The following is a 27976-nucleotide window of genomic DNA, read 5'->3' on the forward strand; positions in this document are numbered from 1 at the left end:
CGCCGTCTCCGCCCCTGCCCTGCTCTTTTGGCCCCGCGGGGGCGGTCCGCGCAAGCGCATTGGGTCGCACCAAGGCCCCGCCCTCTGAACCTCGGGTAACGGCGCGAGGGGCCTGAGTACCGTGCGCCGGCGGGCGGACGAACGAAAGAGTAGGTTGGGGCGCGGCAACGGCGGCCGGCAAGGGTCATGTTTCCTCGGGAGGAAAGCTGTGAGGGAGGGGTCTGGCCAGTGATTGGAACCCGGAGGCTGGGAGATCTTGCGGCTCAAACCCGTGACAGGGACGGGGAAACTGGTGTCCACTGAGGAGGTTGGGCTAGTGCGTGTTGATCCCAGATTTCCCAGATCTCCGAACTTCAGATCGGGCTCTGTCGGGGACGCGGTGCAGGTGAAACTAGAGCCAGAGTTAAAAAAAAAAAACAAAACTGGGAGCGATTAGGACCAAACTTTGCCCAGAGTGGGAGCGAGCAGGCCCGTTGAGTGAGGCATGCCTGGGCAGGAGACCGTGTTGTTGCCCCGGGCCCCACGCGGGTACTGGCTTCGCCCTTGGGATAAAGTCCGACCGGTTTCCTTGTGGGCGTTTTAAGGCTTTTGGTGATCCGGCCCCAGTCTGTCATTCATTCATCGTTCATTCATTTAACATATATTGAATACAGTAGTAGGCGCTGGAGGAAGAGAAGTGATCAAGACAGATACTATTCCTACGGTACGGGAGAAGGGAACGGGCTGTAGAAGCCCTGGGCAGAGAACAGGGACGGCTTCTGAAACTTAAGTCATGAACGCTGGTCGGGGGTGGTGGAGAGTGTTCCAAAGAGAGACAGCAGTACGCGCTAAGGTCTGGAAGCCGGAGAGAGGCTGGTGTATCCTGGTCGCTGAAGATACCTCACTCTGAATCTGTTTAGTGCCCAGGGAAGAGATGATGGTAGCTGGAGCTAGGCTCCTAAGAGTGGGGATGGAGAGAAATCAAGGAATTCAAAATACCATATATTTAGAAAGAATCCACAGGATTAGAGGAGAATGGGGTGTAGGAGACAAGTACATTCAAAGCTTTGGTGCCTAGGTTGTGTTCATCAGAGGAGGAGCAGATTTGTAGGGAGACAACAGCAAATTCTATAGTGGTGGTTTGGAGATTCCTGGTAGAGTTGGATATTCTAGTTTGAAGGTCAGGAAAGCACTTCTGTAAAGGTATAGATTTGAGTGTCATCAGCAAAATAAATAAAGCTGCAAGAAGGGTTGAGACTATAGAACGAGAAAAACAAAGGGCCAAATTAGCACTTTTCATAGTGATTATTTTTATGTCTTAACTTTCTCTGTGTCCTCATTACCTAGTCAAGGGACTGGCATTAGAAGCCTTATCTTTCTCTGTGTCCTCATTACCTGGTCAAGGGACTGGCATTAGAAGCCAATCAGTGTTTACCAACTAAACAAAAGCCCAACAGCAGGCAGAGATGTTGGAATCCCAGAGTTGTGAAGAGATGGGGGCTAATGGAGAGTTCCATTGCTCTAATGTCAGAGTCAGAGGTTCTAGTCCTGGCTTTGCAACCAGGCTGCTGTGTGACCTCTGACAAGTTTTCCACCTGTAAAGTGGGTACAGCCGAAAAAGCTCCCATGTATAGAGCTCCAAACACTGCTAAGGAACTGCACACAGATTTTTCTTATTTAATCCACTCGGCAACCTTATTTTTAAAGGAAGTTAATGTTAGTATGGACTCAAACCCGGGTCTGACTAACCGCAGAGCTTTGTTCTCTACTATAGCTGCCCTTATCTATCTCACTCGACAGGGATGTTGTCAGGACCCTCTTGAAATCACATGCTCATTCTTTCAAAACATTGTGCTGAGGCCAGCAGACTTGCATAATTGGTCTAGCACCAGTTCTGTCCTGGGGAGAGGGACATGGGGCTGAATGTGATGGAGGTTACTTGTCATTCTCTAGCTCTCTTCCTGGGGGCCACTGAGCTGGGCAACCATGTTCTGTTCCTAAAATCAAATGACAATAAGCAGAACAAAATTCATGACTGGTGTTTCCAGATTTTTATCCAGATGTTCTTAAACACCTGGGGCCTGCTGCAAAATGAATGAGTATCAAGATATAAGTTGGTTCACCTCTGTGTGTCTCTGGGCAGCCATTTGGATGACTCCTATTACATTGGGCATTTGGGTCTCAGTTATTTCTATTCGGTTAATGTGATTTCTCAAAAATATTTTCTGTCTTTTGGTGCTGTGATGGTAGATGTCCATACAGGGAGTGTAATCATTTCCTGCTAGTAAGTTTGCTTCAGTTAGTATGAGGGAGGAGTTCACCTTATCTGCATTTCATAGTACTTCACAAAGGGCTCCTTAACACTACTCCACCCCCTGCACTCCCTGCTCCTCCCGCTGTACATGTAATTTATTTGAGATCTGCCAACATGGGTTGTTGGAACCAGAAGGGAAATTAATAATCTAGTGCAGTGGTTCCCATCTCAGGAAAACTTGTTAAAAATACAGGACTTCAGCTCCTCCTTTCCTTCAGATCTCTTGAATCAGAATCTCTGAGTAAGGCCCAGGAATCTATATTTTTTCCCAAGCTTCCCAGAATATTCAGCCAGGTTTGGAAACTACTGGTCTACCCCAACCCCCTTATTTCACAGGTAGAGAATCTGCAGCTCTGGGAGGGGAAGGAACTTGCCTCAATCACATATGACATTAGTGCCTCTTTCTCCAATGAAAAGCATTGGGCTTGGAGTTCAAGCCCAATGGACCTGGGTTCAAGTCCACGTTTTACCAGTCATTACCTTGGGCAAGTCATTTCACCTCTCTGAGCCTCTGCTTCCTTACTGTGAGAATAATGCCATTGTTGTATTAGGAATCAAAAGAGAGAGTGGTAATGGAAATGCTTTGTGGAGTTTTCTGTTTTGTGCTCATGGAAGTTGTTAGGAACTGCCAGCCGGTGTTTGCTCCCCTGTACCACGCTGCTGTTTCAGTGGTTGCTGGGCCCCAGGCCATCTGTCACCAAGCCCTCCCCTCTCCTTCTGTTGCAGGTTGGGATGGCCACTGGCTGGGGGAGCCTCTTGCAGGATGAGCAGCAGCTGGAAGAGCTGGCACGGCAGGCGGTGGACCGGGCCCTGGCTGAGGGAGTGTTGCTGAGGACTGCACGGGAGCCCAGCTCCTCGAATGTAAGCCCCGGGCCCCTCCCCACAGCACTGACCTCACTGCTCTGGATCCTACTGCCCATTATCTGGCCTCTGCCAGGCTGGAGGCAGCTCCTTGGGGTCAGAGACCACATCTCTTTTGCTTTATTTTTTTTCAATAATTAAAATTGATCTCTAGAAGTATGTAAAGTAAAAAGCAGCATGCTAGAGTAATCAAATTCAAGTCTGGGGTTTGAAGTGTGACTTAGGCAAGTTACTTACCCTCTCTCAGCTGGAGTTACTTCAAATATAAAAAAGGGATAATAATGGGACCTACCTCATCGAGTTAGTAAGAGAATTAGAAGAAAATTAGCGTGAAGCACTTTGCCCAGTGAGCTATTATTTTTTAAGACCCACTAATCATGCTACCTTCTCTGTAAGTGGTTTGTGGTATATCCTTCCAGGTCTTTCCCTCTGCATTTATATACATATATGTGTGTTTTTGTTTGTTTTTCATTTAATAGTCTGTCTTAGAACTCTTTCCAACTCCTCCGTTAGGGTCAGCCTCATTTTGATGCATAGTATTCCAGGTGTGGATGGATCACAGTTTAACTTTCCTCTACAGATGGCTATTTAGGTGATTTCTAATGTTTTATGGCTACAAATAGCACTACAGGGAACATCCATGTACATGCCTATTTGGGGGCCTGTATGAGTGTTTCTCTAGGATTGATACATAAAAGTAGAACTACTGAGTCCAAACCACATCTTTTAAAAGTCTCATCCTTTAAAAAAAAAAACAAAACTTTTATCTTGTGACTAGGTAAGACATTTTCATGGTTGAAAATTCAAAGGGTATAGGAGTATACAGTTTAACTCTCCCTTCCACATTCCCTAGCCACCCAGTTCTCCTACCCTGAAGGTAACTTGTGTTTTATAAGTAAAACATTTATTCTTTCAGATAGTTTATTCATAACATGAAAATATGTATATTCCTTTTTCCCACTTTTTACACAAAGAAGCATACTAGATAAGCTCTTCTGTGCCTTGCCTTTTTTTACTTAACAGTATACCTTGTGACTGTCCATGTTAGTAACTAAAGAGCTGCCGCCATCTTTTTTTACCAAACCACATTCTGTTTTGTCTCCATGTGCCCAGAACCTAGTTAAGGGCCTGGTAGAGAGTCTAGACTCAATAAGTGTTTGCTGAGTGTGAATGAAAATGGCTGTCACCTAAGGTAGGCTGTTACTGTGGAAGGTCTGCCTCTGGCTTTGGGAATATAATTGCTTGGTTTGTGAACCTTAGATTTTTTGAACTGCTTGTCTGAACACAGGATGAAGCATTTTCTCGTTCAAGATTTTATTTTTTCTGTTAATCAACAGCTATTGTGTAAAGGTCCAACACTTGGTTTTTATGGAAACTAATGGAGCCTAGAAAAGGCACAGTCACCAATGAGATTCACAATCCAAAGAAAAAAGACAGGAAGTGTGTGTTTTTTTGTGTGTGTGTGATTTCATTCCAAATCTTTACCAGGTGCCTCTTCTATGCCAGGCCATTCTAGGTACTGAGGACACAGAGGTGAGGCAGCCAGAGGCCCTCGCCTCTGGAGCTCACGGTCTAGTTGGAGAATATACCACAAGACAATTAAATAGTGTCAGTTCTGTGAGGAAACATAGGCAGCCTGCTACACAACATTAGCTATTATGTATTGAGTATGTGCTATGTGCCAGGCATTATTCTAAATACTTTGGGATCACTAACTCCTTTAATCCTCACCACTTCAGAGATGAGGAAACCAAGGCAAGAGAGGTTAAGTAACTTGCCCGAGGTCATTTAAATGGTGATGTAATTGGCAGAGCCAGAGTTCAAACCCAAGGAGTTTGCCTCCTGAGTCCATGCTCTGAAATTTCATGCTTTACCGCCTCCCCAGGATCCTGTATAGGACACCTGAAAGAACGAGCAATTCATTAGTGGTATTTGAACTAGATCTTAGAAGACAAACGGGAGAAAGGAACAGCATAGCAGAGACCCCAAAGTAGGAAAAGGAAAAATAGCGTTCAAGAGAATGCAGCTGAATGCGGGGCATATAAGTGGATAAGGTATAGTGGGGAAGAAGGCAGGCCACAATCAGACAGTCAAGAGGCTTTGGATACCGGGCAAAAGAAGAATGTGAACTTTATCCTGTAGATCAGAGCTACAAACCAGCCATGTGCAGACTGATTAGTTGGCTCCTGCAATGTTTAGGGAGTTAATTTAGTTTTTTAAATATATGAACAGCGTTCAAAATTCAAAAGGGTATTCAGTTTAGAATAAGTCGCCTTCCTCCAGTCACTGTTTCCCTCCCCAGAGGCAAGCGTTGTTAACAGTTTTTTCACCAGAGTGTCTTTAAAAAATCAGAGCCAACTTTTTTTTTTAAATCATGAAATTAAAAATACAAACCTAGAGTGTCCCTCGACTGACGATTGGATCAAGAAAATGTGGTATATATACACAATGGAATACTACTCAGCCATAAAAAAAGACAAAATCATCCCATTTGCAACAACATGGATGGGCCTGGAGGGTATTATGTTAAGTGAAGTAAGCCAGAAAGAGAAAGACAAACACTGTATGATCTCACTCATATGTGGAATATAAACCAACACATGGACAGAGAAAACTGTATTGTGGTTACCAGGGGCAATGGGGGTGGGGGGTGGGCACAAGGGGTGAAGAGAGACATATATATGGTGATGGACAAACAAAAATGTACAACCCAAAATTTCACAATGTTAAAAACTATTAAAACATCAATAAAAAAAAAAAAAAGAAAATACAAACCTAGATACCCAGCTTGTCTTGAAAAATCAGATCAGTGGCAACCCTAGCCCACTTTCCTGTATGGCAGCAATTGGCTGGAGGGGCATTCTGGCTGCCCTCTTTAGATAAGATGGAGGTTCTTCTTGTTTTTTCCCATCACTGTCTGTTGTTTTCCTGACTATGAAGCGGAGTGTTTATTGTCATGCATATGCTATGGTTTTTCTTATAGTAAAATAATATTTCTCTGTGTCTGTGTCTATCAAAAATGAAAAGACTATGTGTTTCAGCCTTCAGCCTATGGACAGCAGAGAACAGCTGTATACCATTGATCACAGATTCAAGTGGGTATGACGAGTCGTGGGGACAGAGACAGAGTGAAGTCTTAGCAGAGAACTCTTTGGGAGTTTTTCAGGCCAAATGGGACTTGTTGGCAGAGCAGAGTTCTGAGTTTTAAAGCCAAGGAAATGCCCCTGTAGTCATCACACATGCACTCAGGATATTAGGTCACCCCTTACATAATCTGCAGTAAGTCCACTCTAACTCATAAAGACTTCAAGCTGAAAAAACATTACTCTTAAAAATACCCTTCCTCAGTTTTGTCTTAAAATAGATGCTGAGGAGGGCAATTTGGGAGTTATCTACAAAAATTCTAAATAGATTTACCCTAATTACCTGATATTTCCACTTTTAAAAATTTACAATTCATGGGGCCGGCACTGTGGTGTAGTGGTTAAGTTCAGCGCATTCTGCTTCGGTGGCCCAGGTTCGCGGGTTTGGACTCCGGGCACAGACCTACACCACTCATCAGCCATGCTGTGGTGGCAACCCACAGCATGTGGAGGAGGAGGATTGCCACGTTGCTAGCTCAGGGCTGATCGTCCTCAAGCACAAAAAGAGGAGGATTGGCAACAGATGTTAGCTCAGGGCTAATCTTCCTCAGCAAAAAAAATAAAAATAAAAATTACAATTTATGGACCTTCTCACACACAAAATACCTAGAATGTATATTCTAGGATATTCATTGCAGCAGTGATTAAAATTGGGGAAAAAAGGGAAACCACCTAAATGTTCATAATAGAAGGCTAGATTCAATAAATTATGGTATATCCAAAGAATGGAATACTATATAGCCATTAAAATGGCTGTATAGCCATTTATATAATAGAGAGTGCTCTATTTGAACATATATGGAAAGTCGCTGAAATATTTATAAATGTTTATACATATACATAATGTATATACCTACTTATAAATGTCTCTGAAATATTTATACATAAAGGTATATATTGTATGCTTCTATGTGTATAAAAAAAGAGAAAATGTATGTATACATATACATTAGTCTAGAAGGATATATGAGACATTAGTATACCGTTTGCCTCTGGGGAGGAGAACTGCGTCATTGGGGCCATTGAGATATACTTTTCACTATGTATCCTTCTGTCTCTTGAATTTTGTATCATGTGTTTGTATTATCTATTCAAAATAATAATATTTCTAAAATAAATATATAAATGCCAAGTTCTAACACCATAAACTTGTACTACTATAATGACAAACTGATATTAACTCAGAGGGTAAACGCAGGAATGTTTCATAATATAAATCACAAGATCATCTTATAATCTCTTACCCAAGTTCTATTTCATCTGTTGTTGGGAATCTCAGAATGCATTATCCCCTTCTAAAAAAAGTGTTCTAGATGGTATTTGGGTTTCCTGGCTCTGCCAAAGTCCACAGAACTCAGAATGCAGCTGAACTCCAGGCCTGGCAACCTGAATCACCATCTCCAACACTGAGGGGAACCACTCCTGGCCTCTGCTCTGGGTGCCAGAATTCACTTCTGCTGCAGCCCTACCAGCAGGATTCTCCCTCTCTCCCAACCAGAAGGCAAGCGGACGGGGGTATGAGACTCTGCCATGGGGAGGGTACTGGGCTTGGAGATCAACTGGCTAGGAGCAGTGTGTGTGTGTGTGTGTGTGTGTGTGTTTTACTAACCATCCTGGTTCAAATCCCAGTGCCACTTAACAGCTTTATATAGTTTTGGACATGTTGCTTAACCTCTCTGAGACTCAGTTCCCTTGTCTGTTTATTAAATATAGATAATAATAGTATCTTCCTCAGAGGGTTAAATGATGAATCCATGTGAACTATTTAAAACAATGCCTTGCACACAGTAAGTGCTCAATAATTTTTTGTGTTTTATTGTTTGTTTTTTTGTCTTTGTTTTTGGCCGTTTTACTTCTGATTTTTTTTTTTTTTATGTAGAGGATAAAATATTACAGAGTCTAGAGGTTCTCTTTGTATCCCTTCCTCATCCTGTTGTCTTCTCTCCCTTCCCAGAGGTAACCACTATTCTGCAGTTTGTGTGTCCTCAATAAATGTAGGCCACACTTTCCATGGGGTTACATTTGAAGGAAGACAACCCATTCACAGGTGTCCTACCCCTGCCCACTCTCTCTCCTTGATCAGGTGGTGAGCTATGCCCCCTTCACGCTCTTCCCCTCACTGGTCCCCACTGCCCTGCTGGAGCAGGCCTATGCTGTGCAGATGGACTTCAACCTGCTGGTGGATGCTGTCAGCCAGGATGCTGCCTTTCTGGAGCAAACTCTCTCCAGGTACTGGGCAGTGGGGCAATGGGGAGCCAGGAGCTGCTGGAGCCAAGGGACTGAAAGAGTGGAGAACCATGAGGTGTTGCTCTGGCAGCTGACTTGGTGGGGTGGGGGACAGGTATCCCCCAGGAGAAATAAAAAGTAGTAGAATAGAAGTCAGGAGAGCTGGCTTCTAATCCTGGTTCTACCACTTATTTATATGGCCTAAAGCAAGCTCCTTTCTTTCTCTGGGCCTCAATTTCTTCATCTGTAAAATGGGGAGGTTGGCCTGAATCTAAGGTCCCTTCTAACACTGACATTCTGTGGTTCTCTGATCCATGACCCCCTGCCTTGAAGACTGAAATTTCTTTTGGAATTAGGGAAGGTCTGCCTAGTTTTAGAGAAGACAGAGGGCAGGGGAGGTTACTGGGTTTAAAGTCAGATTTTCTACTTCTTCTGCTAGGCAGTGACCCTTTCTTGTCAGCTCAGGCCTCTCATCTCTGGGTGGGATGGGGTGTAGCTGGGCCCCAGGGCACGAGGAGACGAGGATACAAAACCCTTGAAATGGCTCACTCCATCCACCCCTCTCTCTGTCTCTTCTCCCTTGATCTTTTTTTCCCTTCAGGCTCTGGGGCAAGGGGAATTTCTTTACTTTAGAATTAGGTGTATATAAATATGTATATTTGTGTATATATATAGAGAGAGAGAGACTAGACATATACAAAATTGCATGTCTGATTAATTTTTCAAAAGAAAACCATTATTTTGTTAGAAACAAAATCTTTTAAAAATGTGCACATGGTGTGAGGGTGAATATGAGAAGGGATCATAATGGTAAGTTTGGAAACCATTGACTTAGAGCTAAAAACCCAATAAGTCATGAATATAAAAACCCTACCACTGCCTTTCCCCAGATCTTTCTCAGGATGGGCCAAGCTTTTGTACCTATGATTTTGGATTGTGGGAAATATGAGCCGCCTAATTTATGACCTTTACCCTAAAAATGCAAATATGTGGGAGACCTTCCCTGCAGCCCATCTCTGCAACTCCTGCCTTCCTTGTTCCCCTCTCTGAAATACACACAAACACTAGCTTGTAAGAGAGAAGAGTCCCAGGATCACATGTGCTAGAATAGCAGCCTAGGGTCTGGGGTTGAGTGGGAGCACCTCTTCAGAAAAGGGAAAATGTGTCTCAACTTTCCTGGAGGCTGAAGCCCAGCTGGGGTCTCTCCTCCTCACCAAGGGCTGGGAAAGGCCCCGTGAGAGAGCTGGCTGGGGAGCAGAGGAACTTCACAGCAGGCCTGAGCTCCATGGCCTCAGTGGGGTCCCTGTAACAAGGTGAGCCTGCAAGTCAGGCTTGAGCAGGCTTGCAGAGACCCTGAATCTCGAGAGGCAACAAGTGTGGCCTTACTTACCTGTGGGTGCCTCTTCCTGAGGCTCCAGACAACCATACTGGATGGCCCCTACTTCATGTCACATGTCACAGCAGCACACTGGGTCATGATGATGAGTTAGCACAGTCACGGTTCTCACCGTCATGCGGTTTATAGTCAAATAGGAGAGATGACACTAATCATCATGCAAATAAAATGGAAAATTGCAACTGTAAACAGTGCTATAAAGGAGAGGTCCGCATTGCTATGACACCACATAGCAGGGGGATCTGATCCAGATAGGGATGGCTTCCCTGAGGAAATCACATCATATGGGGACTGGTTGAAAAATAAATAGAATATTTAGTTTGAGTCAGAAAAATCTTTTGGGGCACAGGGGTAACTGCTGTCTTCTAATCCCTGAGGGCTGCCTTGGAAGAGGCAGAGAAGACTTGGCCTGGAAGGTCCCAGAGTGTAGGGGAAGCTACGGAGGGTTAATATTAGGTCAACCAGAAAGCTTACCAACCATCAGCGCTATTCAAGTATAGAATGGTTGTACCACATGCCATTTTTGAGTTCTTGGGACCAGACACTCTGTTCAGTTCTATACATGCAATATCTCGTTTACTCTTCACTGCAACTCTGTGATGTAATTATTTTCTTCTTCATTTTACAGATGAGCAAAGTGAGACACAGAGATGAAATGATTCTCTGAGGTTGCCTAGTAGTGAGTAGTAGAACTGGGGTTTGAACCCAGGTCATCTGGCTCTAGAGCTGAGTTCTAAACCACTATTCTCTAACAAGTTCGTGTGGGTGTTCAAGTTTTGGCCAGTAGACCCAGAGAGAATTCAGGAGTCAACGGAAAGGGGTGAGACTCCTTGACCTTAAGGTTCCATGTAGCCTGGAAATGTTCTGTTTCCTTCTCCAGCACCATCAAAAGGGATGACTATACCGCTCGTCTCTTTGACATCCACAAGCAAGTCCTAAAAGAGGGTGTTGCCCAGGTAACCATTTCCTACTCTACCCCAGTCTGGAACCTGCCCCTCCTATCTCTTTTTTTGTTTTTTCTTTTTTTTACCAGAAGAATTTGGCCCAGGCCCTGAGCTCATGGGAATCTGCCTCTCATTGGTCCCCACTGGGTTTGTACATCAATGGCCAATCCTGGGATGACCAAAAGAATGATTCCCTGGGTTTGAGATTGTTAGCTGGTCCCTCTAATTTCTATATAGAGTTCACGGTACCTGGATGCACCAAGTAGGCCCTCAGAGTCAGCCCCTGGGCAAAAGTCTTCAGCTTTCAGTTTTCCCCACAGACTGTGTTCCTGGGCCTGAATCGCTCGGACTACATGTTCCAGCACAACACAGATGGCTCCCCAGCCCTGAAACAGATTGAAATCAACACCATCTCTGCCAGCTTTGGGGGCCTGGCCTCCCGGACTCCGGCTGTGCACCGGTGAGTCCCTTGAGCAGCCCTGGGCATACCGGTGGGGTGACAGCCTGATGAACCTACAATCACAGGCCAGGGCAGGGATCTCCAACTCTAACTGTGCATTCCTGGGCCCTGGGTCATGTGCTTCCCCACTGTAGCACAGCTTCCACTTGTAATTAGGTCTTGGTATGTCAGGGAGAGAAGGAATCTCACGGTTCATCTAGTCCTGCCCCCTCATTGTACAAGTTAGTATTCCAGGCAGAGGGAACAGTATCTGCGAGGGTCTTGAGGTGAGAAAAAGCTTACATGTTTGAAGGCCTGGAAGGAGGTCAGAATCCAAGGCAGAGAAGGATGCAGAGGCTTCCTATCTGAGGGCTGGACCCTAGTACCATCCACTTCTTGCCAGCAGTGATGCTCCAGGTTGCTGTGATTCCAGATGGTCTGCAGCCGGATTCCAGACAGCACCTGGGGCTCAGGGAAAGGGGTTCCAGCTCATTGGGAGGCTGGCGTGGAGTGGAAACAAAGGGTCTCAGGGCTCCTTGGGGGATGTACACCAGGGGCCAGAGTTAGGGCACCCCAGCATATTCCAGCCTGTGGTGGATCGTATAGGAACGTGATGGTAAGATGCTTTTTAGTGCTCAGCTAATTCTCAAAGTGATGCTCCTATAAGTGTCTGTGAGTCACAGGCAGAGGAGTCATCCATTTACTGAACAGACATCTCGCTTCCAACAGACATGTTCTCAATGTCCTGAGCAAGACCAAAGAAGCTGCCAAGATCCTCTCCAATAATCCCAGCAAGGGACTGGCCCTGGGGATTGCCAAAGCCTGGGAGCTCTACGGCTCAGCCAAGTAAGAGGGAGAAAATGTGGCAGCAGAAGCTGGCTTTAGATTCAGCATTCGTGGGTGCAGCAACTTCTTTGCCTGACATCATTAGGGAATGAGCGAATTTTTCTAGGAAAAGAAACTTACACTTTTAAGTGCCAAAATTATTTTGGAGTTTTGGGCTTCCTTCTTACATAAGAGATGCTGACTATAATTTGCTCTTTTCTTGTTGGCTAGAGGTCATCATTATGAGTGTCAGTGACTGCATGATGTAATGCAGAAGTGCTACCTAGACTTAGAGAGGCGTGTGAGGCTGTTAGCCTGCACTAATGGCCCCATCTGGTAGGCTTTAAGCTCTCATTCTTTTTCTTCATAGTTTTTCTGTCAGCTCTTACTTCTTACTGCTGTCAGTGTACTTGAATTACAATCCTCCACTCCATCCCTATACCTCCTTTCTGGTTTGCCGTGGCTTGGGAAAGCAGATGATCTGGGTTATGATAGTGTCTAATGAGTGTGAGGGCCTCTTTGATGAGTAAACGCATAAGCTTTGATTTATGGATTTTATAGTGTCTGTTTGAACTGCTTAGAGGCATTTTTTTGCTTCCTTCCTATTTCTCAACTGTGTTCCAGATGTGTGAAGATGCTAGGTAAGTGACTTCTGGATAAGTGAGGGGCCACTGTGCTAAGTTATTGCGATGTTAATATAGCATTAATAGTTAACCCTTAATGAAGCTCTTACTAGTGCCACACTTTGTGCTAAGCACTTTTCATACAAGATCTCATTGAATCCTTCTATCAAACACTCCGAGGTAGATACTATTCATCTCTCCCATTTTACAGATGAGGAAACTGAGGTTCAGAGAAATGAAGTGAATTGTTCAAGGTCAAGTGGCGAGTTGGTGGTAGAGCCCAGAGTCCACCTTCCTCCAGAAACTGCATTCTTAATCACTTTATTGCCTCCAAGGGAGCCTCCCTGGGCTTGCTAAGCCTCACCAAGACTCAAGAAACCTCAGACTCTGAGCATTTAGAAGTCATCGAATGAATATTTTGTCAACTAGAACTCGTGGATAGGCCGTATTCTAAGAGAGTGAAGCCAGGAGATGGGTCAGCTGGGGAACTGCTGATGGACAAACGCTGCAGAGGGTTTCTTCAGCCAGGCTGTGAATAACATGGAGAGAAAAGACTCACGTGCCCAGAATTAGGTGCTAGTGGGTAAGAGCTGTGGGGCGGCTGAGCCAGGACTGGCTTCCTTAATTTTAAGAGTCAAATAGGCATTTCTACTGACCCAGCACATGACCTTCATTAAGTCTTGTCTTTTCTCTGAGTGTCAGTTTCCTCGTTTGTAAAATGAGAGTAATAATACCTAAAAGGGTGGTAATGAGAATTAAATGAAATCATGGATTTGAAAAATGCTTTAAAAAACTTGAGGATCATTATCTGGTACTTCCAATAATGATAATAATAATGGCTACCATTTAAGGAGTACTAGTTTTATTTTACAGAAGAGCAAACTGAGTGCTCAGAGAAGTTGAATAACTTGCCCAAAGTCACACAGCTAGTAAGTTTAGAATTGATGTCTATCTGCCTCTAAAGCCTGTGTTCTCTACTACACTCTTCTGCTTCCAAGCGGAATGGTCCCATAGAAAAGCTGAGGTCCCATAGATTGAATGGTCCCATAGATTGAAAAACTAAGGCTTAAGCATTTGTAGAGCAGATGAATTTTCATCAATTAGCTCATACTTTTTAAGCATTTTTTTAAAGGAAGCCTGGAAAATGAATTATGATTTCAATTAAGACATTCATTCAAACTCTTTCAAAATATAGTGTGTGTGGTTAGAATGAGTAGAGATAAGAAAAGGGGACTCTTGGTGTAAAAGATTGGGATCTATGATCTATTTAACACCTTTATTTTATAGATAGGAAAATCAAGTCCCAAGGAAAGAAACTGGCTTGCCCAAGGACATACCACAAGTTACTGCCAGAGCCGGGACTGGGACTCAGGAGTCCTCACTCCCAGCCAGCATGCTGCTGCCACTTCACCTTTCTTAGCTGACAACTCCCAGCAGGCTGCTCAGAACTAAAGACAGGAGGAGGTAGAATATGTTTTCTGAGTCTAGCTCCGATTTTTTGGCAGGGGGCAGGCTGACTTAATTAACCAGCGCATGCAGTTCCACTTTAACCTACAGCCTACAGCTGCCCTCCTCCACATTTTCTTGGAGGTAGGCCAGCCTGGGCCAGGTGCCACCTTCCCACCCATGAACAGAGCAGATCGGGCCGCAAAGTGAAGAGCAAAGCCATTGACTCTCGGGACTCTCTCAGGGCAAGATGGCTTGTGAGAGTACCATTTCTAACCTGTCTGTTGGATACCCAACTCAAGCCAAGACTCAGCTTAATGTCACGTCTGACCTCAAAAGGTTTCAGGCAGGCCAGGAGAGAGGGCATACTAGGATATGTATTTCGGCTAAGTGGAAAGGAATCAGGCACAGTGTAGTCCAAGAGATTCAGCTGAGGTAGAGAGAAGCAGAGACAAACAGACATGAAGTATAGGAGGTCAGGAATCCACACTTAGAATCCTAAGCCAAAGTCTGGCCATCCAGGAGTCTCAGCAAGAAGCCACCGGCACAGAGCAGTACAGCTACAGCAAAAATACTGCTGAGTGTTGGCCCTAAGAGAGTGTGGTGGGGGACTGGACCTGTCTTTGACAACTGAAAATAGCTTGGTTGGAAGCCAGACAGTTCTCTGACATTAGCTTTGCCCTGAGTCCTTGAGCTCCTGCTTCTTTAAGAAACGTGGATAAGCAGAGAGGAAGAGGCCGGGTAAGCCCCAGAGATCCCATTAATACTGTGGGACCAAACGTGACCCTGGGTACGTCACAGAAATGTTGGGAGGCCTCAGGAGATAATGCCTTATGTATAGTTGGCTTTATAGAGTTTCTGTAGGAATTCTAATGAGCTATTCTGTTTTATGCAAGAACTACACAGTCTTTTATTATGTGCTTTACAATCTAGTAATAGGGTCATTAGCCCCCAACTCCTAGCATTGTTCTTTTTTTTTTTTTTTTGTGAGGAAGATCAGCCCTGAGCTAACATCCATGCTAATCCTCCTCTTTTTGCTGAGGAAGACCGGCTCTGAGCTAACATCTATTGCCAATCCTCCTCCTTTTTTTTTTTTACCCCAAAGCCCCAGTAGATAGTTGTATGTCATAGTTGCACATCCTTCTAGTTGCTGTATGTGGGACGCGGCCTCAGCATGGCCGGAGAAGCGGTGTGTCGGTACGTGCCCGGGATCCGAACCCGGGCTGCCAGTAGCAGAGCGCGCGCACTTAACCACTAAGCCACCGGGTCGGCCCGCTAGCATTGTTCTTTTACAAAATATTTTCAGTATTCTTACCTGTTTATTCTTCCGGAAAGATTTTAGAATCATTATGTTAAGTTCTAAGAAAAAGTCCTCTTAGGTTTCTGAGATGGTTTTAAATCTAAATTTTAATTGGCACAGAAAATTACAATATTTTATCTACCTACTAGAGAAGGGGCAGAGACATCTCTATTTTTTTCAAGTTTCCTATTTTCAGGAAATAATATGTTATAGCCTCAGGTGTCTATGCCTGAAGCAGTCCTGAGTTGAGAGAACATCTGCTCTTTCAGGGAAGCTGTGTTCTCGTTCTTACTCCTGAAGAGGGTGAGATAGAGGGAGGACAAGCTTTGTAGCCACTTCGGGCCACTTGTGCTCTTTCCCCAGTGCTCTGGTTCTACTCATTGCTCAAGAGAAGGAAAGGAACATATTTGACCAGCGTGCCATAGAGAATGAGCTACTGGCCAAGTAAGTAAAGGAGGAGAGACTTCCAGATATGGCCCCAGGATTGGGGAAAGCCACTCAGAACAGAGTATCCACTCACTCTGACCCTTGCCTGTCTTTCCCAGGAATATCCATGTAATTCGGCGAAGGTTTGAAGATGTCTCTGAAAAGGGGTCTCTGGATCAAGACCGAAGGCTGCTTATGTAAGTGTTCAGGGAGCATTCCCCAAGGATCCAATAGAGGACTGGTTTAGGAAACTCATCCTGCCACCCACTTTCCCCAAACGATCCTTTCTTCTGGGAGATGTGAGGGCTTGCTTCCTTCTCTCTGAATTTTAGGGGTGAACTCTGAAATATCACATCATCCCAGGAAATTTTGGAGAAGGCTATCCAAGTTCTGCTTCTAAAGGGTTGTATCAGAGCTATTGACATTCTGGATAAGGGCTTTCTTAAAACGACTTTGGTTTTCATATGCTCCTGGCTCCTGAAAGTTTTCTTGCCCCTCTTGGTTGTTGGTCAAGTCAGGCTTGGGCAGTTAGAGAGGAATAGGAGTAGCTAGCTCATTCTATGATTGATCTGGGAGCTGCTCCCTGAGCTCAGGCAAGACCTCGAGGGGCCTGGATTTGTGTTCTAAGCCAGGCCCTGTGCTTCCCTCCAGGGGCCACCACCAGGTGACTTTAGTACCACGTATGTGGGTAGCATTGCTTGCAGCACACGTATTTAGACCTGGAACTTTGTGATTCTTAAAATTAAAAACCTCCATGAAATTTCACAATACCACTTACTATTTTCAAAATGTGCTTTTAATGTAACAAAACAAAGTTGTTAATTTACTTTCCAGATAGATCAGACAATATCAAATAAATCAAAGAAAAGGGGAAGTTCAAAAAGACACCCTGTCTCAACTAGACTCATAATTTTGCATCTCCCCACCCTCACCTCTGCCATTTTTAAAAATCTCAGCCTGGTTTCAGCTACTTTAAGCAATGTGAATAAAAGTGTGTTTTTCTAAGCACAGCAATATGATTCTGTTGCTTGGTAATTTTGAGCCTACTTTATTTTTGTGTGTGTGAGGAAGATTAGCCCTGAGCTAACATCCGTTGCCAATCCTCCTCTTTTTGCTGAGGAAGATTGGCCCTGGGCTAACATCCATGCCCATCTTCCTCTGCTTTATATGGGATGCTGCCACAGCATGGCCTGACAAGCGGTGCGTTGGTCCTCTCCTGGTTTCTGAACCTGTGAACCCCAGGCTGCCAAAGCAGAGCGTGCGAACTTAACTGCTACGCCACTGGGCCAGCCCCGAGCCTACTTTTTTTTAATTTACCTAATTTGATTCTGGTTGCCTTCTTATTTACCTCTGGCCTTCCTAGAATGACTCTAGATCTGGAATATTCTAAAGTATTCTTTTCTACACACCTCCATGTTTTTAGTGGAAACTGTGGTAGTGTGGGTATCTACTTTCACTGTTTCCAGTGAACCTCTCTCCAGGCTACCCCTGTGGACTGACTTTCAAAGAAGCCAAACTCATTTTGATGCACTCTAAAAATAGATTGAACCACTGAACACATCAGTTATAATTTAACATAGCAGCTTTTTCCATCCGTGTTCTAGGGACGGCCAGGAAGTTGCTGTGGTTTACTTCCGGGATGGCTACATGCCAAATCAGTACAGTCAACAGGTTGGTATTTTTTATTAGACTGTTCTTTGCCTCCTGGGACCCACCATCATTCCTCAGAGACCCAACTCAGGCGTCACAACAACCTGGGTTTTCCCCTGAGCCCTGGCTTCAGTTCTTCCTCAGGGAACTTGCTGCTGGAACCTCCTATGCTCCCACAAGCTTTTTGCTACCTTTCAGTCTCTACAAACACACTGTCTTCTAGAATCTGAATCCTCAGGAATCCACGGTGCTTCAGCCATTCACACTGTTTCTAGGGATATGCTGTTAAATGTTTAACAATCATCTTTCTTAAGGGGGAAAGCCCCAATTTGTAGCATTGGCTGATTTCTATGGTGTAACTACTCCCATCATGGCCAATTTCAAGCTACCCAACTTAATATCTCTGAACACAGGGTTAGGAAGAGATGGTTATAGTCAGCTCTCACAAACCAGTTTCACCCCACCACTGACCATTTCCTTCCTGCCCACTCTTACCTCTCTTTTATCTGCATCAGAAAGTTTTTATCACCCGTCCATTCATGGTTTTTTGTTATTTTTTTCTGAGGAAGATTCACCCTGCGCTAATATCTGTGCCAATCTTCCTCTATTTTGTATGTGGGATGCCACCACAGCATGGCTGATGAGTGGAGTAGGTCTGCGCCTGGGATCTGAACCCGAGAACCTGGGCCGCTGAAGCGGAGCACACGGAACTTTAACCACTTGGCCACGGGGCCAGTTCCATGTCCATTCATGTTAATAACACACCTTATCTTGTTATCCTTCCGTGTTACTTTCCACATCCATTATTTCATTTAATCCCTACAACCACCCTGTGAGGTGTATAATTATCCCCATTATACAGCTGGAGAAACTAAGGTTTGGAGAGATGCAGGAGCTTGTCTAAGGTCCCACAGGGAGTTCCCAGGCTTTCTCTCAGTCCAGTGGCATTCCCAGTATATCATTCTTCTCCCCTTGCCCCTAATCCACAGCATGGAGAAGCTAAGAAGCCCTGCTTTCAGTTGGGAAAAGATAAAGGAGGAAATAAGTTAGAAAATACCATGAGCAGTAGACTGGGGGTCATGAGCCTTTGGCTCTGCCTGTGTGTGACCATGGGCAGGTCCCTGGCCCTTTCTGGGCTCAGTTTCTGTAAGCTGAGGGAACTACACTAGAAAATTGAGGGAGTTGCTTCCAGATCTATGATTTTTTGAATAAAGGATTCTCCCTAAGGCCCAGCTGTATAGAGGGCAGCTCCACAGAGGTGGCAGCTCTATAGAAGGTCCTTTTCTCTAGAATGTGGTTAGCAGTGGTGGGAACTTGCTGAATAGAGAAGAGAGAAACTGTCCACTGGGAAAATGGATCCAAGTTCTAGGACAAGGGGTTTAGGGGAAGGGGCCAAAGAAAACTTGAAAAAGAGAGAAGAGGTTGAGCTAACAAGGAAGGAAATTATTGCATATGGAGGAGGACATTTTTAGGGAACTGAGAAACTCAGACTGGACTTAGAACATAGAGATAAATCTGCAAGGCTTGATGTCTTGCTAGGTGACCCTGGGCAAGCCCCTGCTCATCTCTGAGTTGTGCTTCTCTGCGTCTAACATAATGGAGTACTTCTCTGGGTTTATCTCTGATATTCTGGGCAGCTATAACTCTCCCTGGACACCAGCCTAGTAGTTAGGTGGCTGGGCTTGTTGGTGAAGACCAGGCAAAGATGCTGCAGGTGGACTCATGGTATCAATGGAAGGACAGCATGGACAGAGGTGGAGGTGGGAGGAGGAGGGGGGCGTTGCTCTTCAGGCCATAGACTTGATCCTACTGTGTGCAGTTTGATGTGGTTTGGAGTCAAGGACAGACTGTCCCCCCAGTGCCTGAGAATGGGGACTAGAGCTGGGAGGCATGACCCTCTGCTCTTTCTCTGCCTCTCACACCCTAAATTCATGGCACACCAGATGTTTATCCTGTAATTACCCTCCTGCAGGCCTTTGCTCATATTATTCTGTTAAACCTGAGTACCTCTTCCCTGTCGAGTCTCACCTATCAGACTCTACCTGTCCACTCAGATTTCACCTCATTAAGTAACAATAATATTTATTGAGCACCTACAAAGCTCTAGGCACTATGTGGGACACTGGGGATACAACCAGAAATAAGACAGACAAGGGTCCGGTCCTAATGGAGCTCACAGTTTGGTCAGGGAGATGGGCATCAGAAAGTAAACAGAAATAATGTTTTTTTCTAGTTGGGGGAAACTCTGAATGAAACAACAAGGTGAAAAGATAGAGAATTAGGGAGAAACCCACATTAAATAGGGTGGTTTGAGACGGTGACTTTGAGCTGAGACTTAAAAATGAGAAGGATCCGGGCCGGCCCTGTGGCTTGGTGGTTAAGTGCGCGCGCTGCGATGCTGGTGGCCCGGGTTCGGATCCCGGGTGCGCATCGAGGCACCACTTCTCCGTTCATCCTGAGGCCGAGTCCCACATACAGCAACTAGAAGGATGTGCAGCTACGACACACAACTATCCACTGGGGCTTTGGGGGGAAAAATAAAATAAATAAAATCTTTAAAAAAAAAAAAAAAAAAATGAGAAGGATCCAACCATTCATTGGAAAAGCCAAAAGGAAAAGAATTCTAGGCAGAGGGAAAAGCATCATTCCCTGAGGTGGGAATGATGTTTGTGTGTTTGAGGTCTGACAGGCTTGTGTGGCTGGAATATGGGAGTGGGTGGAGGGATGGCATGCAATGAGGTTGAAAAGGAGACAGGAGGCAGATCCTACAGGGTCTTTCAGGCTGTGGTAAGGAGTTTGGATTTTACTTGGAGTGCAGTAGGAAGCTGAGCTCACAAACAAGTGTCCCACCCCTTCCAAACCTCCTCATCAGTTTTTCTACACCCTTACACCTTTCGTCATTTTCCCTTTTACTTATAGTCATGTATCATTGTGCTAGATGGTGAGCTCCCTGAGGGCAAGAAGTCTGCAGATTGAGAGGGGCCACACCTGCCTCACAAGGACGTTGCAACTACCCTGGGAGATAATGAATGTCAGAATAGAAAGCAGGATACCTGGCACCTGATGGATGCTCAGTAAAGGTCAGCCGAAGTGAAATAAAGTAGAATTCCTTTTGTTTTCTTCCCTCTGCAGAACTGGGAAGCACGTCTGCTGCTGGAGAGGTCATGTGCTGTCAAGTGTCCAGACATTGCCACCCAGCTGGCTGGGACTAAGAAGGTGCAGCAGGAGCTGAGCAGAGTGGGTGTGCTGGAGATGTTGCTCCCGGGCCAGCCTGAGACTGTGGCCCGCCTCCGTGCCACCTTTGCTGGCCTCTACTCGCTGGACATGGTGGGTGGGCAGCCCGTTTCTCCCACCACAGGTCTCCTAGGTGGCAGGGACCCAGAGCCCAGTGTGTTGAGGAGGCTAGAGCTGGCACTAGGCTGGACTTGGGTCAGCGATGCTCTGTGAGAACCCCTAGAGCCCTGGGGAGGGGGGTGGAATTCATTGTAAACTCCCTCAGCAAAGGTGGGGATAAGGATGGTAACCAGGGGAAGGGGCTGAGGCAGACAGCAAGAACGGGAATATCTGTGCCTACTTTCCAGGCCTCCTGCTGCAGAGCCCTGAACTGTTGCCAGAGAAAGCTTGTTCTCATTGTACTTGCTGCTGCAGGGGTTTAGTTGGGGTTCACCTCCAGATAGTAGCATCTAGCCTGAGGGGGCTTATGGCTCTTCCCCCTCCTGCTCTTCCTCTGATGCTGCTCTGCACAACCAGCAGGACCTCAGCTCCTGCTCTGGCCTAAAACTGCTGGTGACTGCTTTCTTGCCTCTTGCCAGGGTGCAGAAGGGGACCAGGCCATCGCTGAGGCCCTTGCTGCCCCCAGCCGGTTTGTGCTAAAGCCCCAGAGAGAGGGTGGAGGTAGGTGGTTTCCCCCTTTGCAGGGCTGTTTAGTGAAAGGGGGCTAGCAGGCTGTCACCAGTGCTAACCAGCGCTTACTGTGGGCAGTCCCAGGCTCTGGGGGGATACAAGAGGAATTGACACAGGCCCTCACCTTGGACAGTGTCCCAGGAGACCCTTTGATCACAGGGGAATCTGATTAACCAGCACTGGAGGATTTGGATAAATTTAGTCTGAGGTGCCTGAGGATGGATTATGAGGGAGCGGGATAGGGGCATATCAGGAGGTTGGATGTCTTCTTCCCTTGTTTGAACTCCTTGAGGGCAAGGATCATGTCTGCCTCACAGACCCAGAGGAGATGATTTTTGATCTTGGTCTTAAGGAATAGGTGAGATTTTCCCAGGTGGAAAAGGGAGAACAGCATTCCATACAGAAGGAGCAACCTCAAGCAGAGGCACTGGTCCATGAAACTGTGGTATGTTTGGAGATTAACGAGTAACTGGTGAGGCTGGAGTGCAGCGTGGAAGATGGGAGGAGGCAGGGATTTGGGCTGGAACAGATGGTTTGAGACTTGATTATAAACGACATTGAATATATGTAGGAAATTGGAGTTTATCCTAAGGGGATTGGGAAGTCATTAGAGAGTTAGGGACGGAAGGGACACACGATTGATCCAGGATCCATGTTTCAGCTATAGTAGAGCATGTCCTGGAATAAGGGGAGACTTTGGTAGCAGAGAGACCATAGAGGAACCTGGTGTAGTTGTCCAGAAGAGCAATGTAGAGGCCTGGTAATGAAGAGAGAGGAGTTAAATATCACTCAGGCGTACCTTTTGCCTGATTGGGATTAGGATGGTCCAGGGGAGGCAAGTTTAGGCAGAAGTAATGAGTTCTGTTTGAACATGTTGAGTTTGTTTTGGGGGCCCATGGTATATCCATGTGATGTCTAAAGTAGGGTGCTTGAGTTAAGATTTGGGAGTTAACAAGTTACAGGATATAGATAGAGTCTTGGAAGAGATCTCCCTAAAACAAGTATGTACGTGGAGGAGAGAGCAAGGGTGGAGGACCGATTCCTTGGGAATCCCAACATTTAAGAGGGGCAGGAGCCAGTCAGGAAGGCTGAGAAGGAACAGCCATAGACAGGTAGGAGGAGAACCAGGGCAGGGTGGTGTGGTGGAAGGTGTGTTCACTTGTGTGAGTGAGGGCTCTCCTGTTAAGGTGACAAGCCAGGCCTGCCCTGGCTTCACTGAGCTGGTGTCAGGAACTGAGGCTGCTGACTTGCCCACCTGGCCACAGAAGTGGGGGCACAGGGTGGAGAAGGTGGGCAGAGGGTCCAGGGTGACTGGCCAGTGGAATTGCAGGTAACAACCTCTATGGTGAGGAGATGGTGCAGGCTCTGCAGCAGCTGAAGGACAGCGAGGAGAGGGCCTCCTACATCCTCATGGAGAAGATTGAACCTGAGCCTTTTGGGAACTGCCTGCTACGGCCTGGCAGCCCTGCCCAAGTGGTCCAGTGCATCTCAGAGCTGGGCATCTTCGGAGTCTATGTCAGGTGAGCCAGTCAGGAGGCGATCCTCCTTGCCAGACAGCCAGCCAAGCGAGCCTGGAGGGAGCACTGGACAGGGAGCAGGAGTCCTGGGCTTCAGTCCCAGCTCTGCCAACCCCTAGCTGTGTTACCTGTTTCCTTTTCTCATAAATGAGGGCAAGACCTGCCCACCTCACAGGGCTATGGAATGAATCCCAGATGAGAATTGCTTTGCAACTATAAAGGAAATTCCAAGTAGTAGTAAGATGGATGAGAAAATAATCCTGGACTAGGAGGAGACCCCAGGAAAGAAGAGAGTTTGGGTCCAGCCCCCAGGCCACTGGGGATTTGGGGAAAGGTGGGATGGGCCAGCTAGAGGGTACTCAGTGGCTTTGAAAATCTGAGTGGCCCCTGGGTCTGGGTTTGAGGACTAAAGAATCAGGAAGAGAGGAACACTTGCGTATTTGTAAAGAACAGTTCCTGGTCCCTCATACCACTTCCTGCAAAAGACTCACTCCTAGGTCAGAGCAAGGTAGGAATACCAGATCCTTCCATGCTCCCCACCAGAGCCTGCCCTCTCTATAATCTTCCCCTCTAACCACTTGCAGCATCTCTGCCTGCCTCCCCACCCCCCACCTCCCCCAACCTCCACCCCTACCAGCCATCTTGAGAAAGAGGTAGAGAAGGAAATTCACAGCTACAGAACATGAAATGTGAGCCTGGCATCATGCTAAGTGCTTTTCCTGCTTTATTTAATCCTTGTGACCATCTTGCAAAGTGAGAGGTATTATCCCTATTTTAAATTGAGGAAATTGATATTTAAAAAGGCTGAGTGACTTGCTCAAAGACACAGAGTAATTCCCAAGCTAGGATGCAAACCCAAATCTGATTCTAAAATCCTAGTACTTTCTTGGGTGTAGTCAGTCACCCACAGCTCACCTGGGACCAGGGAAGGTCCTGGGTTTGGGTGCTGAGTCCAGGTGATGGAGTTGTGTGTCTCCTGCCCCCATTTCTATAGGCAGGGGAAGACACTTGTGATGAACAAGCACGTGGGACATCTGCTTCGAACCAAAGCCATCGAGCACGCAGATGGTGGTGTCGCAGCAGGAGTGGCAGTCCTAGACAACCCATACCCTGTGTGAGGGCGCAGTCAGGCCCTCTGGGACTTCACTCAAGAGGCCTTCTATCCCTCATACTTGTCATTCCTCTAACCCTCCTGAGGGGTTGCCCTCCCCCTACCTTGGGAGGGCTAGTCTCTTCTGGAGACCTCCAGGGTCTTCATGGAAGGTGAATGCTGGGTACCTTCCCCTAGCTCTCCCATCTGAGGACCAGAAAAGCTGTGTTTCCCTTAGGTGAGCTCTAGAGGCCCTTAAATCCTCAGGTGTGGGTACAGCTGAAAGGAAGTTGATCTGAGGTAAGGGTCCATAACCCTGCCTCCCTCCTGTCAGCTCCTCTTTAGCCTTTTCAGCAGGTTCCAGTGTCTGACTTGGGATAGGACTGAGGGGTAGGAGGAGCAGGGTGGAGAGGCATAGCCTTTCCCCACCTCTGCCTTAAATAAAACCGTGTTGCTGATTCTGTGATTCCTTGCTCTGTGCATTTAGGGGAGGGAGGAGCTATAATCTGGGTCAGCCCACTTAAGGTGAAATGGAGCAGGGGAAGTGACTTGGCTGTAATCAGAGTCTCCCTAGCCCTAGACTCTATGGATAGGACCCGGAAGTTCTAATCCTTAGTCACTCACTAAGGCTCCCACAGGATCATAGGGAGGAGAGAGGGCAACTGTGATGGGACATCGCCGATGTGAACTGGCTTCAGTTGTTTTCCTGCTTAGCTCAAGAGCTTGTCAAAGGACTTGTGAGTGAAACCCTGCCTAGCTCCGCCCAAACCAAAAGTTCTGGAAGGAGGATATTGGGGTATTCCTGGGGAAAACCACTCCCCTTCCCAGCCCCCACACAAATCAGAGCAGCTAGCAAGTATACAGCCTGTAAGATACCTAAGAAAACTAGTCACCGCCTTCTTGAGGTCACAGACTTTATTCTTACAACCACAGAGCTTGAGCATGACCGGGGCAAGAAAAGAGAGTCTCATCTGGGCATGTCTCTCATGGGCAGGACTCTGTTCTGGGGTGGGAGGGAACAGAGGACAAGGAAGACAGGCTCCTCTGGCCCTAGGAACAAAACACATTTACTCGTGCAAAGAAGCAGAGGATCTGAAAACCCTCTGGAAACTGAGCCTGCCTGCACAGCCCTTGGAGCAAATGGGCAGACAAGCACTACCATCTGACACAAAAGGGAATTTAGACCCAGAACAGAAGCAGCAAAGTGTTTAAAAAAATAATAATCAATTGTTCCAGGACTCACAAACAGGCATTTCTAAGAGCAAATGCATGCCCAAGATAAGTACTGGTGCTTCCTGAGAGAAGTGACATAGGATTACAGAGCTGCCTCCCTGTGTCAGTCTAGGCCCTCACTTGCCCTCTGAACATTTAACTTGGGTTGGGAACATGACCTTCAGTTCCCTTTTCTGGGCTCCAAAGGCTCTTTGCAGTCTAGGGGCACAGCAACCTGAGGTTGACCTGGGTCCTGTCCCATCTGCCTGGCAATCACAGGAAGTTGCCTCCTCCCAGGGGCAAAGCTGGTCCTCGGTCCCAGACAGCTGGTCGAGGGAGGTGGTATGGGTCAGCACTGGACCTCAGCACTCCAGTGCTGAGGGGCAGGGAGGGTGGGCAAAACTTTGGAAAGCCAAGCAGGGAGAATCCTGGGTAAAGGGCAGGGTCTTGTTCACTGGATGGTCAGGCAGCGGTGGCTGAAGAGGTGGCTGATGACGGATGGATCAGCTACAGTAGAGGTATCCCCCAGGTCGTGGTCATTCTGAGCGATCTTCCGAAGCACCCGCCTCATGATTTTCCCTGGGAGACCACAGGCTTCTGGTTACCTGGTGACGGCACTGACCCACTCCAGCCCTGCCAGAAGCTTCCACCCATACACACTTCACAACCACTGGGCTTTGGCCAATCCCGTTCCCAATCCTTTGAGGACTCTGAACATACCTGAGCGGGTTTTAGGCAAGCCTGGTGCATTCTGGATGTAATCCGGTGTGGCAATGGGGCCAATCTTTTCTCTAACTATAACCAACAGATCATTAAGCATTTCTTCAGTACCCTTAGCTAGGCTCCCAAAAACCAAGGTAGAGATAGCTTTGTTCCCCGCCTACTTCCTCTTCAGGGCCCTGCCCACAGGGTCAGTCTCAGGCTCACTGCCAGTCTGTCTTTCTTTTTAGCACAGTGTCTCTTTACTATCTCTTTACTTACTATTATTTTATCTTAATCTACTTGAATGGAACTCAAGCTCTAGAAGTGGCCTTCGAGTTAAAACCCCACTTTACTAGCAGTGTGGCCTTGGGCAAGTGATTTAACTTCTCTGAGCCTCAATATCTTCATCTTTAGAATGAAGGTAAAAATAAGATCTATTCTCATGGGAGTGATTATAGGGATTGAATGGATTAATGCATTTAAAGCACTTAGCTCAGTGGTAGCACAGAGAAAGAATTCTACAACTGTTAGGCATTGTTATCCTAGTGGAGAGACTAGTGGAGACTGAATGGGAAGAGAGCAATCAGCCCCTAAGGCCCTCTTGAATCTGTTTGTGTTTGGGAAGCAGCTCACTCCGGCCCCTCCCCAACAACCTGCTGTGGTAACTGGACCATCAGGACAGACCCTGCAGTCCCTGCCCAGGGAGGCTCCTTACTCTGCTTCTTGAGATCCTCCATGAGCATGGGGCTGAAGGTATGGCCATCGCACAGGGTGACAAAGCAGTAGAGGCATTCGCCCTTCACAGGATGTGGGTGGCTGACCACAGCTGCCTCTGCGACAGCCTCATGTTCCACAAGTGCTGACTCCACTTCTGCCGTGCTCAGCAGGTGTCCTTGTCAAGGGAAGGGAAGTGCCATAAGAGAAATTCCAGCCTCTGCCTCAACCCCTGCTCCACCTGTGCCTACAGGGCAGTCCTGGTCTGGTCAAATGGGGAAGGCCCTTCATTCATTCCTCACAGAACATGTTTCAGTTGCCCCACCATACCAGTTTCCCTCTTCTAGGCACATTCCAGTGTTTATCACTCTTCCTCTAAAACCTGGGCCCAGAACTGAATGCCTCACTCTAAGCATGGTTTGGCCAAAGGACATCCTGGCTCTCTCAGAAGGCTTTGGCTGGGAGTTGCTGGGAGAGCAGGACTAATAAGAAGGGAAAATGGTCCCTGGCCCTCACCAGATACATTCAGCATGTCATCAATTCTGCCAGTGATCCAGTAATAGCCATCCTGGTCCCGCCGGCAGCCTGGGAAAAGAAGAAATGCACAGCATCAATACCCCACAGGAGGATACATGATCCACGTTACCAAACGGCCACACCCACGGCAATAGCCTCCTAACAAGTCTTCCTGCTTCTCTTCTTGCCCACTGTAGTAGCCAGGCTCCAAGATGGCCACACTGATCTCCACCTCTTGGTATTCATACCCTGTGTAGCCCCTTTCTCATTGTACTATGGTTAGTCTGTGTGGTCAATAGAATTTGGCAGAAGTGATAGGATATCATTTCTGAGATTAGATTATAGAAGACAACTGGTTTCAATCTTGGTTGCATTCTCTCAGATTATTTGCTGTGGGGGAAGCCAGCTGCCATGTCATGAATAGCCCTACGGAGAGGCCCATGTGGCGAGGAACTGAGGGTTTCTGCCAACAGCCACATGAGTGAGCTTGGAAGTAGGTCTTCCAGGCTCAGTCAGACCTTCAGATGACTGCAGCCCCGACCAACAGCTTGACTGCAACACATGAGGGACTCTGAGAACCATCAGCTAAGCCGCTCACAGATTCCTGATCCTCAGAAACTGTATGAGATAATATAATATTTGTTATTTTAAGATGCCAAGTTTGGGGGTAATTTGTTCCATGGCAATAGATAATTAATACACCCACCTAAAGTCTGTTCTCCATAAATCAGGCAAAGTTATTTTCTAAAG

General features: G+C 46.6%; 2 protein-coding genes across 6 annotated transcripts in view; one reads left to right on the forward strand and one right to left on the reverse strand.

The window, feature by feature from the left end:
* Positions 1-82: 82 nt before the first annotated feature.
* GSS (glutathione synthetase) lies at positions 83-27966 on the forward strand. Of its 4 annotated transcripts, none has more exons than XM_004430493.3 (13): positions 83-149; positions 3020-3154; positions 8381-8526; positions 10800-10875; positions 11184-11323; positions 12032-12148; positions 15860-15940; positions 16042-16119; positions 17527-17593; positions 20705-20899; positions 21385-21466; positions 22806-22995; positions 23987-24548. In XM_004430493.3, exons 2-13 carry the CDS (start codon positions 3026-3028, stop codon positions 24108-24110), a joined length of 1425 nt encoding a protein of 474 aa, XP_004430550.1. In that variant the 5' UTR covers positions 83-149; positions 3020-3025; the 3' UTR covers positions 24111-24548. The 4 variants fall into 4 exon arrangements, with proteins under 4 accessions (XP_004430550.1, XP_087301486.1, XP_087301487.1 ...); XM_087445360.1 differs by lacking the exons at positions 83-149; positions 23987-24548 and adding exons at positions 235-385; positions 27609-27966; XM_087445359.1 differs by lacking the exon at positions 83-149 and adding an exon at positions 236-385.
* ACSS2 (acyl-CoA synthetase short chain family member 2) overlaps positions 24956-27976 on the reverse strand; it is a 47330-nt gene continuing 44309 nt past the window's right edge. For both annotated transcript variants that reach the window (XM_004430494.3, XM_004430495.3), the window contains 4 exons: positions 27227-27295; positions 26712-26888; positions 26015-26089; positions 24956-25873 (listed from right to left, as the gene is read on the reverse strand). In XM_004430494.3, the coding sequence (XP_004430551.1) occupies positions 25746-25873; positions 26015-26089; positions 26712-26888; positions 27227-27295 (449 nt within the window). In that variant the 3' untranslated portion in view covers positions 24956-25745. The remainder of the gene's footprint in view (positions 25874-26014; positions 26090-26711; positions 26889-27226; positions 27296-27976) is intronic.

This window comes from Ceratotherium simum, chromosome 21 (assembly GCF_057802395.1).
Source record: "Ceratotherium simum simum isolate JZ-2026a chromosome 21, ASM5780239v1, whole genome shotgun sequence".
In the NCBI taxonomy this organism is placed as follows: domain Eukaryota; kingdom Metazoa; phylum Chordata; class Mammalia; order Perissodactyla; family Rhinocerotidae; genus Ceratotherium; species Ceratotherium simum.